This window comes from Vespa crabro, chromosome 21 (genome assembly GCF_910589235.1).
Source record: "Vespa crabro chromosome 21, iyVesCrab1.2, whole genome shotgun sequence".
Classification (NCBI taxonomy): domain Eukaryota; kingdom Metazoa; phylum Arthropoda; class Insecta; order Hymenoptera; family Vespidae; genus Vespa; species Vespa crabro.
In genome coordinates this window covers 295,048-308,195 of record NC_060975.1, presented here as the reverse complement: position 1 = coordinate 308,195, position 13,148 = coordinate 295,048, and the positions used below count along the sequence as shown (strand labels likewise).

At 31.4% G+C, this 13,148-nt stretch overlaps 5 protein-coding genes across 9 annotated transcripts; 3 read left to right on the top strand and 2 right to left on the bottom strand.

Annotated features, from left to right (window-relative positions):
• The first annotated feature begins 159 nt into the window (after positions 1 to 159).
• LOC124431593 (methyltransferase-like 26) lies at positions 160 to 3,689 on the top strand. Of its 2 annotated transcripts, none has more exons than XM_046979674.1 (3): positions 160 to 300; positions 2,703 to 2,782; positions 2,885 to 3,689. In XM_046979674.1, the coding sequence occupies exons 2-3, from the start codon at positions 2,751 to 2,753 to the stop codon at positions 3,519 to 3,521; spliced, it is 669 nt and encodes a 222-aa protein (XP_046835630.1). In that variant the 5' UTR covers positions 160 to 300; positions 2,703 to 2,750; the 3' UTR covers positions 3,522 to 3,689. The 2 variants fall into 2 exon arrangements, with proteins under 2 accessions (XP_046835630.1, XP_046835631.1); XM_046979675.1 differs by having other exon boundaries at positions 2,888 to 3,681.
• On the top strand, positions 504 to 2,608 carry LOC124431590 (dnaJ homolog subfamily C member 21). Its single transcript, XM_046979669.1, has one exon. The coding sequence runs from the start codon at positions 518 to 520 to the stop codon at positions 2,531 to 2,533; it is 2,016 nt and encodes a 671-aa protein (XP_046835625.1). The 5' UTR covers positions 504 to 517; the 3' UTR covers positions 2,534 to 2,608.
• On the bottom strand, positions 3,686 to 6,465 carry LOC124431591 (ATPase WRNIP1-like). 3 transcript variants are annotated; one of them, XM_046979672.1, is made up of 6 exons: positions 6,338 to 6,465; positions 5,439 to 5,728; positions 5,162 to 5,350; positions 4,251 to 5,106; positions 3,936 to 4,157; positions 3,686 to 3,853 (listed from the first exon to the last, which is right to left on the bottom strand). In XM_046979672.1, exons 2-6 carry the CDS (start codon positions 5,718 to 5,720, stop codon positions 3,741 to 3,743), a joined length of 1,662 nt encoding a protein of 553 aa, XP_046835628.1. In that variant the 5' UTR covers positions 5,721 to 5,728; positions 6,338 to 6,465; the 3' UTR covers positions 3,686 to 3,740. The 3 variants fall into 3 exon arrangements, with proteins under 3 accessions (XP_046835628.1, XP_046835626.1, XP_046835627.1); XM_046979670.1 differs by lacking the exon at positions 6,338 to 6,465 and adding an exon at positions 5,984 to 6,121; XM_046979671.1 differs by lacking the exon at positions 6,338 to 6,465 and adding an exon at positions 5,951 to 6,092.
• LOC124431589 (protein O-mannosyltransferase 1) lies at positions 6,384 to 9,375 on the top strand. Of its 2 annotated transcripts, XM_046979667.1 has the most exons (7): positions 6,384 to 6,519; positions 6,682 to 6,869; positions 6,939 to 7,240; positions 7,312 to 7,486; positions 7,586 to 8,672; positions 8,753 to 9,054; positions 9,143 to 9,374. In XM_046979667.1, the coding sequence occupies exons 1-7, from the start codon at positions 6,394 to 6,396 to the stop codon at positions 9,327 to 9,329; spliced, it is 2,367 nt and encodes a 788-aa protein (XP_046835623.1). In that variant the 5' UTR covers positions 6,384 to 6,393; the 3' UTR covers positions 9,330 to 9,374. The 2 variants fall into 2 exon arrangements, with proteins under 2 accessions (XP_046835623.1, XP_046835624.1); XM_046979668.1 differs by lacking the exon at positions 6,384 to 6,519 and having other exon boundaries at positions 6,725 to 6,862; positions 9,143 to 9,375.
• Positions 9,376 to 9,607: 232 nt separating this feature from the next.
• On the bottom strand, positions 9,608 to 13,144 carry LOC124431316. The gene is made up of 5 exons (XM_046979065.1): positions 12,575 to 13,144; positions 11,474 to 12,369; positions 11,008 to 11,382; positions 10,696 to 10,872; positions 9,608 to 10,608 (listed from the first exon to the last, which is right to left on the bottom strand). The coding sequence occupies exons 2-5, from the start codon at positions 12,365 to 12,367 to the stop codon at positions 10,447 to 10,449; spliced, it is 1,608 nt and encodes a 535-aa protein (XP_046835021.1). The 5' UTR covers positions 12,368 to 12,369; positions 12,575 to 13,144; the 3' UTR covers positions 9,608 to 10,446.
• Between the last annotated feature and the right edge of the window lie 4 nt (positions 13,145 to 13,148).

The following is a 13,148-nucleotide window of genomic DNA, read 5'->3' as shown; positions in this document are numbered from 1 at the left end:
TAAAGGTTAATTAGATGACACACTAAAATTCCAAGTAAACTTTTAAAAATCGTTCCAATAATTTGGAGCTTGGACATATCTGTAACTAACTTCATGACTATAAAATTCTAACCGTATAATCTGAAGGTAGCCATTAATGTAGTAGCTGTAAATATTAACGCAAGACCATGCAAGATCATATACCGTATATAAAAATATAAAAGTGCAAGAATTGTACAGATTTATAGTTATTATATTTTGACTCAAAGGTTGATTAATTTATATTCTTAAAGACGATTGACTGCTGTTCGCTAATATTCGGTAAGATTATATCTATAAAATACATGCGTAACGTCAAATATAAGAGAAAATATAAAAAAAAAGAACAAAAATTTTTTTAAGTAATTATTATGAAATAATGCATAATAATTATTATATATGTATATATATATTTTAATATTAATACAAGTATAATATTACGTGCGAGTATTATTATTATTAAATTCAAGAAATCGCAGTGATATTACGGAATATTAAAATGAAGTGTCATTATGAAGTGTTGGGTGTTTCAAGAAATGTCACCGATGATGAACTAAAAAAAGCTTACAGAAAATTAGCACTTAAATGGCATCCAGATAAAAACTTAGATGCTCCAGAAGAAGCTAAAGAACAATTTCAATTAGTTCAACAAGCATGGGAGGTACTAAGTGATTCTCATGAACGTGCATGGTATGATAAGCATAGAGAAGCTATCTTGAAAGGTGGTATGAGAGAAGACTATAAAGATGATTCAATTGATTTATTTCAATATTTTTCAACTAGCTGTTTCCAAGGTTATAATGATGATGAAAAAGGTTTTTATACCGTCTATAGAACAGCTTTTGAGAAATTAACATCAGAGGATGCTGAATTTGCTACAGAAGGTGATTCGGAAGAAGAAGTACCTAATTTTGGAAATTCTCAGAGTTCTTATGAAGATGTCGTTCATCCATTTTATGCCTATTGGCAAAGTTACAGTACAAAAAGATCATTTGCTTGGTTAGATCTCCATGATATTCGACATGCACCTAATAGGAGAATACTTAGACTTATTGAGAAAGAAAATAAAAAAATTCGCGATAAAGCAAAACGAGAAAGAAATGAGCAAGTTAGAAATTTGGTTGCATTTATAAGAAAACGTGATAAAAGAGTTCAAGCACATGCTGCATTGCTCGCCGAACGTGTCAAGGAAAATTTAAGGAAGACAGAAGAGCACAAAAGAATGCAATTATTAGAAAGACAAAAACAGTTAAAAGAACATACCGTATCCGACTGGTCCAGATTTTCAAACGTTGAAGCAGAACTTAAAAATATTGAAGCAAATCTTGCTGCTGAATTTGGAGAAGAGTTATCTTCCGACAAAGATTCGGATAATGAAAATAACACAGATGATAACACTCTTTATTGCGTTGCCTGCAATAAAATTTTTAAAACCCATAAAGCTTTTGCTAATCATGAGAATTCAAAGAAACATAAAGAAAATATTGGTATTATGAGACAATCTATGATACAGGATGATCAAAATATTCAAGAAAATACAGACGAAAGTGATACAACAAGCTCGGAGTCCATGTCCACTATAACAACTTCTTATAATACTCCAGGAGACGAAGTAAAGCTGGCAACTGATCCACAATTATCTGATTTTTTATTAAATCCTAACATAAGTAACACTACCAGCTATGATAATGAGCATGAGATATCTGAGGGTGAATTAACATCTGACGAAGAAGAAAAATCTCAAACTCCTCCAAATGCTTGGGCAAAAAAATCTAATGCAGAAGATATTATTACTTTGGCTACTGGACCACAATTGTTTGATGAACCAATAATGGTAAAGAAAGAGAATGAAGAGGAAAACATAACTTCTGAGGATGAGTTAATGTCGGATCAAGATGAAGAAGAAATCATGGTACAGACTAAGCAAAAGAAAAAGAAAAAAAAGAGAAGGAATATACAAAATCTAGAACACGATAGCGATGAGGAGGACAATAGCATGGATGAACACATATGGCTGTCAAAAAAGCAACGTAAAAAGCAACAACAGAGAAAAGTTGCTTTAAGTAGAATTGCTATGAACAATAAAGAATTACCTAAGATAATATGTGCAGAAACAGAAGGACAAAATTGCAGTGTTGAAACCAATGAGTCTAATTTACAAAATCTTGAAAATAAAAAGACACAAATGACTTTTGAAAGTACTGATAATGTGATAAAACAAGCACAAATTTCCTGCGAGAAAAATAAAAATAATAAAACGAAGGATGCAAAAAAAATATGCAATAAAATAGAGAATGACAACAAATGTAAAAATAAGAAAGATAGAATAGCCGATGTTCAGGATTTAGCACATTTTTGTGTTTCCTGCAGGGCTGAATTTCCTAGTAAAAACAAGTTATTTGAACATTTAAAGAAAACAGGACATTCAGTATATATACCAGATGCACTGAAAAATAAGAAAAATCAAGAACATGTTTCTAAATCAAAAAGAAACTCGGACAAAAGAAATCATTAAGCTTATAGTTGTTGTTATATATAGTAAATTAATAAATTGTAGGAGAATTTATTGTATTAAGTCATAAAAATATAAACCTTATTAGAAATAAAAATAAATTCATTGTCCATAGATGTACTCCTTCTTTTTTATATTTCATTATCCTGTATAAAGTTCTTGAATTTTTCAGATTGTTAAATATCTCTGATATATATTTACACCAATGTAATAATCAGCTATGAACATAATTCATTGTGCTGCCAGTCACAGGTGAGGAACACCCTTATTTCAGTAAATGTTTATTTTTTTACTCTATTATAATTCAGAACGATTAAATGATAGTAGAACTACAAAAGTTATTTTGTGAAAAAGTAGGTCCACAAGTATGGCTGCTAAAAAACTGATATATCCAGCGGCAGAACGTAATAAGGATCCTATTTTGTCAGTTTTACAACGATACATACAACGTGGTACAACTCAGAAGTTTCTGGAGATATCCTCAGGTTCGGGACAACACATTGCTCATTTCGCTCCTCATTTTCCACACATTACATTTTATCCTTCAGAATATGAAACACGATTATTAGAAAGTATTGCCGCACATGCTAATGGGTTTTCTAATATAAAAAACCCTTTAAAAATAGATATTACTACCGATTATCAAACCTGGGCTAATGGTATTTTTTTGGAAAAAAGTATAGATTACATATATAATGCTAATATGATGCACTGTGCACCATATCAATGCTCAATCGGTTTATTTAAAAATGCTGGCAAATTATTAAAATCTAATGGTGTTCTATTTACATACGGCCCTTATGCCATTGATGGGACTATCACACCAGAAAGTAATGTACAATTTGACAGATCTTTAAAATCAATGAATTCTGATTGGGGCCTCAGAGAATTGAGAGAATTAGAAAACTTAGCTGAAGCAAATAATGTTAAGCTTGTAGAAATCTTTAATATGCCTTCTAATAATAAAGTTATTATTTGGAAAAAAAATTAGATATTATTTGACGAAACATTAGTTAGTAATATAATATAATACCATGGAAATATAAAAAATATTTCTAAATACAAATTTTAACGACATTTCCACTATCTAGAGATCTATATATCTATTTGAACATATATCTGCACTGTATTTAATTCAAATAATTATATCTAAAATTGTAGAAAAATATATATTTTATAAAAAGGAAAAAAAGAAAAGCTTCTATAAATCTTAAAACTTAATATCCTCATTTTTCATAAAGAAATCAACATTTTCTAATCCTTCTGGTAAATAATTTAATCCAGATTCGTCTTTATGCAACATATTATATCCTTTACCATATCCTGTAAGGAAAAAATAATGGTATATGGTAAACGACAAAGAAAAATAATTTTACAAATAAAAGGAAGGAAAAATTTGTATTACCAAGATTCTTAAGAGTTTTTGTTTGACCATTTCTTAAATGTAACGGTACTCCTGGTTGAGGTCCTTTATGATTTGCTACTATGCTTTGAGCTGCTCTAAGTGCATCTTCCATCAATCTAGACTTTGGGGCACGGGCTAAATAAATTGTACATTGTGCCAAAAGAACATCACATTCTGGCATACCTATCATTTTACAACCATTCATGGTATTTACAGCGATACCTATAATAAATATCAATACCTTACGTAATATAAAATTCATTGCTAATATATACATTTGCTTTCTTTTTTATTCATTTACTAATATCTTCTTACTCAAAGCTTTTGGATCCTCTAAGCCAACATCTTCACATGCCATTCTAACTAATCTTCTTGCTATATAAACTGGATCCTCACCACCCGCGATCATTCTAGTCAACCAATAAAGAGAAGCATTTTCATCGCTTGCTCTTACCGATTTATGCAAAGCTGAAATCATATCATAATGTTGATCTCCTTTTTTGTCATATAACATATGTGTTTTCCTTAGATTTTCTTTAATATCATTTAATGTTATCAGTACAGGATCAGTTTCTAAATATTCCTCTTTGCTTGGCATTTTAGATAGCACAGCAAGTTCTAAACCACCTAAAGCTATTCTAGCATCACCATCGCATGTTTCTGCTAACCACTGTATGGTAGCTTCATCTACAATGAATCTTGGAATCGACAATGTACCAGATCCACATGCTTCTGAAATAATTCCACTTGATAAATTTGTTATAGACTTTGATTCGGATGAAATTTGTATTATGCCACCTAACGAAGATAATGCACATTTTAATATAGACACTAAATTAGAAGTAGACAATTTTTCCAAAAGAACTACTCTACAACGGCTTAACAATGCAGAGTTTAAATTGTATGAAGGATTTTCAGTTGTAGCTCCAATAAGAGTAATAGTTCCTGATTCTACATGAGGAAGAAAAACATCTTGCTGAGTCTTATTGAAGCGATGTATTTCATCCATAAATACTACAGTACGTCGACCAAATTTCAGTTCATTAGCAGCAATATTAATCACTTCTTTCAAATCATTAACTCCTGCCATAGCAGCGGAGAGTTTTACATATCGCATCTTATTGGTTGTATTATTTTTACATATGTGTGCTATGACATTTGCCAAAGAGGTCTACAAAAGATCAATTTATATACTTTGTGCAATACAATATATTGCATTAATTTACCTTGCCACATCCAGGTGGTCCCCATAAAATCATATTAGGTATTTCTCCCTTATGTAATAATTGAAACAAAGCACATCGAGGTCCAAGAATATGCTCCTGTCCAACATATCCTGAGAAACTAGAGGGTCTCATTCTTTCGGCAAGTGGTATGCGTTCATTAATTCGAGATTTTTTAGCTGGATTATTTATCTATAAATTACATTTGATGATTATAATAATAGTTAAATTGGCCTTACAACCAATACAAATTATGTATTAAATTATTATAATTTATTACAGTTTCTTTGGTCTCCAAATCTTGCTGCGTAGAATCGCCCTTTGTAATTAAAAATGTTTGTCCTGAACTAATTTTTCTTTTCGTAATCTTGTTATCGGGTTTCTTCATAGGAAAACTTTTCGATTTAAGTGATTTACTTCCTGGACTTTGACTAGACTCTTTTGAAATACCCGCGGTATTTGAGTCGATCAAAAATAAACATTTTGTAACATGAGACTGAATTAACGACGATGGAAAATCGATTTGACATATAGGACACGAAACTTGCTCGTTGATATTCATGTTGAAGTCTGTAAATGAAGGAAAAGAATTACATACGAAATATTTTCTTTTTATTTATATAATTCGCAATATATATAATCTTTATTGCGTTCTTTTGAACTTTCCTTCGACTTGCCGATATTTTCAACGTACCAAAGTTTCGAACGATCGTATGTTCTTTCAATTTTCTACGAGAAATCGGTGGAAGGCAAAAGAAAGCAAAAAAGAATAATAATAAATGATGTCCTTACGAAATTAAAGTAAAGATTTTTGGTTGAAAGTACCGTTATTTTATATAGCGTTGCATTAACCTAAGCCAATCGCTTGAGGGTATAAAAGAGGACGTTCCTTCTAGCCAAAGGCTACATATTCGTTCCCATAGTTCATGCAGTTTCACAATCACCGAGTAGAAAATATATAGCGCCTTTTACATTTCATTGGTGTATTTCTTGATACGATATCGATAAGATCTTTTATAAGAAAACAAAGAGGAAAGAAAAAAAAATCAAGAAAATAATACGACTACGAATTTGGCATCAATCGATTTATGCTTATTATTAATCGCTGACGTGGATGGCAGCCGTTAGAAGAATAACGTTCTCTATATAGTAGAAAGAGAACCGATCGCAAGTATTTACTTGTTATCCTTAAATAATTGCATCTCTTGGAATATATTCTATCGCTTATCCTCGTGATGGAAGTACGTCGCAGACGAGCAAAAACAAATGATAATAAACGATTATTGCGACAAAGCGCGAAGTTTGATTGCGATGAAATCGCTACCGGCGACTACGTTACAAATAGGATCCAAAGGGAGGAGGTAATGCAATAGAATTTTTTTTCTTCCTCCTTCACTTTCTTTTTACATTTTTCGATCCTTTCCTTTCATCCAAACGATATTAATAAATAAGCATAATATCAAGACGTTTATAAGTTACATTCATAGATAGACACTGGACTAATTTATTACGTTTCAATATAGGGTGGCCAGGAAATTTTATTGCAAAAAACAAATGAAAAGTATTTGTTAGAAGAAGAACCTAAGGTAGTACATGAGGAAAAACGAGCTAGAATAAAGATATATTTGGAAATTGATCTAATAGCTGTTATTTTATTGATTGCTGGTTTGATAACACGTCTTTATAGATTGGAAGAACCGAGAAGTATAGTGTTAGTTATTCAATATTTTTAACAATGATTTTCTAGAATAATTCGACTAATGTCAATGACATTCTATAGGTTTGATGAACTACATTATGGCAAATATGTGGGCTTATATATGAAACGAACGTTCTTTTTTGATTCGCATCCACCATTGGGAAAGCAACTTATTTCTATTGCTGCATATATAGCAGGCTTCGATGGACAATTCAAGTTTGATAGAATAGGAAGTCCATATGCCGATACAGTTCCTCTTTTTGCATTGCGTTTATTTCCTGCCCTATGTGGTAGTCTAATAATACCAACCGCTTATCATCTTGCCCTTGAATTAGGCCTGAAACAATGGACTGCTATGATTGCAGGAATACTTTTATTGTTCGGTAATTATAATAATGTACGACAAAGATTTAGTCTTTACAAGATGATAAATGTTGTTACATGTATATTTCAGATAATGCTCTTCTTACACAATCACGATTCATTTTAATGGAAAGTATGTTAATTCAATTTTCATTGTTTGGATTATTATGTATAATAAAGTTTAGAAAGGTCATGGATCAACCGACAAGTTTTTCATGGTGGTTATGGTTGTCTCTAGGAATTGCAAGTTTAACATGTGCTGTATGGTATGTACTTTTTATATCGTTTTCTTTTTTTTTTTCTTTTTTTTCTTTTTAATTCCGCTGCATATAAAATTCATTTTATAAGACGTATTTTTCTTTCAGCGTGAAATATGTTGGATTCTATTCATTGATCCTTGCCATTTACCTCATCACTAGAGATTATTGGTCTTTGATACCTAGAAAAACTTTGTCTACGATAAGATTATTTGGTCATCTGTTATTGAGAATTGTTCTAATAATTGTTGTTATGAGTTCTATATATTTAGGTGTCTTCTATATACATTTGGAAACACTTTCTAAAGCTGGTCCGCATGATGCAGTAATGACCAGTGCATTCCAGGCAAGTTTAGAAGGCGGTCTTGCAAGTATTACTAAGGGACAACCATTAGAAGTTACGCATGGTTCACAAATCACGTTGAGGCATACTTATGGAAGAGCATGCTGGCTTCATAGTCATAGTCATATGTATCCATTAAGATATCCAGATGGTAGAGGAAGTTCACATCAACAACAAGTTACTTGTTATTCATTTAAAGATGTTAATAATTGGTGGATAGTAAAAAGGCCAGATAGAAATGATTTGGTTGTTACAAAACCTAGTGAGCCAATAAAACACGGGGATGTAATACAATTGGTTCATGGTATTACTAGTCGAGCATTAAACTCTCATGACGTTGCAGCACCTATGACACCTCAAAGCCAAGAAGTGTCTTGTTATATTGACTACAATGTATCCATGCCTGCTCAAAATCTTTGGAGAGTAGAAATAACAAATAAAGATCAGTCGGGTAATATATGGCATGCTATTCAAAGCCAAGTACGTCTGATACACGTAAATACTGAATATGCATTAAAATTTAGCGGTAGACAGTTACCTGATTGGGGTTTCAATCAATATGAAATTGTAGCAGATAGATTGGTAGATCAATCGAATTCTATTTGGAATGTCGAAGAACATAGATATACTAAAAATGAAGATCAAAAGCAAAGAGAAAGAGAACTTATTAATGCAGAAATGATACCATTGCGTGCAACTACATTAAGTTTTTGGGAAAAGTTCGTGGAATTGCAAATAAAAATGTTATTTGGCGGTCAAGAGGGACAAAATAGTCATATGTATTCAAGTGGACCATTAGAATGGCCACTTATGTCCAGAGGCATAGCATATTGGGTTTCTAATGACAGCAATGTAAGTTAAAAGAAATCCATAAAAAATAAATTGTATTAATTATTTAGTTTATGCATATAAAGTTTCTCTCTTATTTACAGGCACAAATCCATCTTTTAGGAAACATAGCAATATGGTATTCTGGTACAGCAGCTTTAATAGTATATACTATTCTTTTAATATTTTATATGATGAGAAGAAGAAGAATGTGTTTTGATATTATTAATGGAGAATGGAACAGATTTCTTAATGCTGGTGGCATATTACTATCTGGCTATTTTTTACATTTTTTACCATTTGTATTTGTAGAACGAAATTTATTTCTACATCATTATTTACCAGCATTTGTTTTTAAGGTCCTCTTAACAGCAGCAATGATAGATCATATTTATTATTTAATAAGGTAATTTCATTATTTAAACAAAATAAAATAAATAAGATTTTTTAATGAAAAACATTGACAAATAATGCATATTTACTTTTCATTTCAGAAGACGGCATACTAATAATACGATTTTATACGCAGTAACATTTAGTACTATTACATGGCTAATTTTTATTATTTATGTATTTCGAAAATTTGGTGCACTAAGTTATGGGACAATACCCCTTAGTACCAAGGATATATTGAAATTAAAATGGAAAGACACATGGGATTTTATCATACACAAATCTTAATAATTATAATTTGACATTATAAAAATTTTTAATATATATATAAATAATTATATATATATATATATATATATATATATATATATATATATAATTATATATATATATATATATATATATACATATATAATTGTAAAATAGGAGACTCTTCTTCGTGGCATATTTAAATTAAAATGCTGCATAATTACAAAGTTCGTTTATAGCGTATAATTATGCACATTTGGATAATTATAATAATAATAATGTCCAAATGTATATAGTTAAACTCAATTAAAAAAGCGTAAATATAAAGAGATTTATTAAAAGTTTTCATACCATTAAAATGCGACAAATACATAGCAATACTCGGATAATGCAGAAGAGGAACACAAACAGATAATTTTAGTATGTAATATGTTAGAATTTTTTCTAATTTAATTTTGCGCGTACTATCAAATGTTATATATAAACATTTAAAAACGACATATGATATACATTTAAATAAACAAAAAAATCGTTAATGTTATTAAATTAATTTACGAGACTGATTATATAGTATTTTTAAAAAGCTAAAACTTTTTAAGGGAAAGTCAATGCTACATTCTGTTTATATGCGATTGAATCTTTAATAAGGGTATTTAAACCGTAAAATCCAGGTTTGTTTTTGTACAGAAAACTTGATATTTTCATATAAGTTAAAAAAAGTTTGTTTGTACACAGATTTTCCTTCTCTGTTGAACAAGTTATAATTCAATTATTTCCAGATTATTCACAACATAATATTTAATTGTGTATTTTTCTTAGTCGTATTTATATTAATTTGTCAGTGTGAAATGGCAAACCTAATTCTAAATACGTACACTAAGTTTCCTTATTATAGCTTTCAATACAATTAATTACATGTTATTAGGAAACGATTAAATTACAATTTGTCCATCACTACTTTTTTTATAACTAGAACCAATGAGTATTATTTGTACAATTTCTTACGTTTCCAATATTCTTATGATGATTGAAATCAAATTTAAAAGATAAAATAACAATGTAATATACATAACAGAATAGGGTAGACATTTGTCTTATCACAAATCCAAAATACGTATTTAAAATTTTTTAACGACACACGATTTGATCGTTGACGTTAATAAGTGAACACAATCGAACGAATGAGACCATCTCTGACACTGTGATCAGTATTACCGATTCCAAATGAAAAGAATACAGAATCACAGGTCATACGTTGCGTGCAGAATCCCATTGGATACCAACCAACTTTGTTAAAGACTACACCCACGCGATAAATCTGTTTTGGAAAAAATAGCGATATTTTTATAATAGAAAGAGAACACTTTTCTTATTTTCAATACATAAGAGTAGGAAAAAAACAGACCTTGTGTTTTTGTATGTAAACAGGTCGATTAAATGTAATTTCCACGAGTGTTCCAACATTTACTTTAGTAGTAAAATGTGTGTATGTTAAACGACTGCCATCAGAATCTAAAAGATGAGCATACAGTATTTCTGTATATGACGTATCAGGATCTGAATTTTGATGTAAATTACTTGCCTGTAAAAAGTAATTAAACGTATGTATATACACACACACACACACACACACACACACACACACAAAATATATGCTAGTTCTCTAATGAAATCGACCAACTTATATTTTTTCATATACATTAATAAATTAACATACCACAGTTGCAATTTGTGTTGGTACTTGCACACCCATAACACAAATGTTTTTGTCCACACTAAATGCCACAGAACAATCTAAAACATTGCTATTAAGGCAGTCCGTTTGATGGGCTATCGCTCGAAGACAATAATACTTTGGTCCCTCACGAATTCCACCTTCAATTATAACTGTAGATGGATTATTCGTTTGACTTAAATTTCCAGAATCTTTTCTTGTTCCTCCTTCGACTACCATTGGTGGTGCATTGTGTACAGTATTACTACCACCTTCTCCTTCATTATTGTAAGATAATTGGTAGTGTAGAGACGTTGAGGGCCAAAATGTACATGAACTAAACGAATTGGTATGTGGAGTGGACACCCGTCCGTGCTTCTATAAACAAAAAACAAAAAAGAAAATATTAATAGAACTGCAACATAAAAATCCAAGTATAGATTCAACTCAGTACATTACACATACTCACAGATGGACAAAAATGTGCCGACTGTGCTTTCATCAATGGTTTTGCCCTATTGTGCGTATCACTGGAAAATCCTTCGGGTAGTGGTGCTTTATTTTCTGTGCATAATATATTCATTAAAATAGCAAAAGCTTCGTCTTGAGTTAACAATGGAGACATTCCTGGACTTTCAGCAAATTCTTGCGGTGTCAAAGTTAAAAATCTAATTTTTGATAAAGCATTACCAATTACAGACTTCAAAGACTTTCCATCAGTTGGATCAAGCGACTTTCTTGCACATTCTGCCTTAGCCCATCGTTCAACAGCAGTAAACAAATCAAGTTCTGAATTAATCTCTAGATCAACTTGTTCTAATACAGTAATTACTGTACCCAATTCTACTTCTTCCCAACTAGGTTCCTCTAGAACCTCATTTGTTTTAGTGCATATTATTTGTAAACACTTTTCCATGAGCACAGGTTCTTCAAAAAGTTTTGCAAACTCATAGGCTCTACAAGCTATCTTTGGTGACAAATCGAACCACAGATATTGCATACATTCTTCCACCAAGGACGGCAACATGTATTTTTTTGCGCAATAGCATAATTCACAGGCAAGTTCAAATGAACCAAGATTAACGCGATCCGTATATATATACTCTAATAGTGCCTTGAATGCATCCGGTTGAACATCGCGTATCTGTATAGGATCATTCTTTTCTGCCATACCTCCGTAAAACATAGCTTCAAATACCGGACTAGACATTGCCAAAAACAATTTATGTCCTTTCAATGTTTCCTGATGGGGTTCTTGACCAACGATAAATTTGCAGTCTGACCATTGTCCTGTCTCAAGCAAATATCTACCACGTTCGGATATCTTTTGCTTGCTGATCTGCCAGTCACAAGGTAGACCCATCTCTGCAGAATATACATATGCGTGATTAGCTTTATACCAATTGATTTCGTTTATCAAAGCAACTCCAAAGTGATTAATGAAACGTAAGAACTAGTTTAAATGAAAATATAAGACATATAGAAAAAGGTATACGAGTGATGTAATTCCTGTAAATGAAACGTTTTAAACGAAAAATTAAGGCGATCGAAAGGATAAAGTGCAACATACCTATTCTTACGCGACGTCTCCCGTCGCTATAAATACGGAATATCACATAAACGATGCCAAAAAAATGCGTAGGCTGTACCTACGATCGTCAAAATACGCGCGGGAAAACTATAGACTTTTCCATAATAACAAACGATAAATAATAACGAAGAAAGGTTTCTACGTTTTGTCCGTGTAACTTTGTTACCGAAAAAGCTTGTCTTCTCGAATTAACCAATTTTTCGACCAACGTAACGTTTAGACGATGTAAAAGCTTGTATATCGGTCTATGCACAGAATGCCACCGCCATCTTGTCTGTCGCGTACACCATTACGTCATTTTTCCGAAGTCGTTGATACTCTGTCTTGAAAATATTTTACGCTGTTTCTCGTCGAAAAAAGCCCAATATATTGAGCACAGTACCGTTTGTAAAAATATATACACGTCGAGAAGCATCAACTTCATCATCGACTGAAATCAAAAACAATAATATGCAGGAGCGCGGATCATAAAATCAGAACCGTTCGATTCGATACGTTCGATTTGGACGCGGACAGATTTGGATTTTTTCTTTCTCTTCTCTCTCTCTCACTC

Excerpts from the sequence above, each read along its gene's own strand:
- LOC124431590 (XM_046979669.1), top strand. The coding sequence starts at position 518 with ATGAAGTGTCATTATGAAGTGTTGGGTGTTTCAAGAAATGTCACCGAT.
- LOC124431593 (XM_046979674.1), top strand. The coding sequence starts at position 2,751 with ATGAACATAATTCATTGTGCTGCCAGTCACAG. Across the intron at positions 2,783-2,884 it reads CATTGTGCTGCCAGTCACAG|TAGGTCCACAAGTATGGCTG; the intron begins GTGAGGAACACC and ends TTTGTGAAAAAG.
- LOC124431591 (XM_046979672.1), bottom strand. The coding sequence starts at position 5,720 with ATGAATATCAACGAGCAAGTTTCGTGTCCTATATGTCAAATCGATTTT. Across the intron at positions 5,351-5,438 it reads ATTTGGAGACCAAAGAAACT|ATAAATAATCCAGCTAAAAA; the intron begins GTAATAAATTAT and ends TGTAATTTATAG. Across the intron at positions 3,854-3,935 it reads AAAAACTCTTAAGAATCTTG|GATATGGTAAAGGATATAAT; the intron begins GTAATACAAATT and ends TTTTCCTTACAG.
- LOC124431589 (XM_046979667.1), top strand. The coding sequence starts at position 6,394 with ATGGAAGTACGTCGCAGACGAGCAAAAACAAATGATAATAAACGATTA. Across the intron at positions 6,870-6,938 it reads GAAGAACCGAGAAGTATAGT|GTTTGATGAACTACATTATG; the intron begins GTTAGTTATTCA and ends GACATTCTATAG. Across the intron at positions 8,673-8,752 it reads GGGTTTCTAATGACAGCAAT|GCACAAATCCATCTTTTAGG; the intron begins GTAAGTTAAAAG and ends TCTTATTTACAG.
- LOC124431316 (XM_046979065.1), bottom strand. The coding sequence starts at position 12,367 with ATGGGTCTACCTTGTGACTGGCAGATCAGCAAGCAAAAGATATCCGAA. Across the intron at positions 11,383-11,473 it reads CGGCACATTTTTGTCCATCT|AAGCACGGACGGGTGTCCAC; the intron begins GTGAGTATGTGT and ends TTTTGTTTATAG. Across the intron at positions 10,609-10,695 it reads TTTACATACAAAAACACAAG|ATTTATCGCGTGGGTGTAGT; the intron begins GTCTGTTTTTTT and ends TTTCCAAAACAG.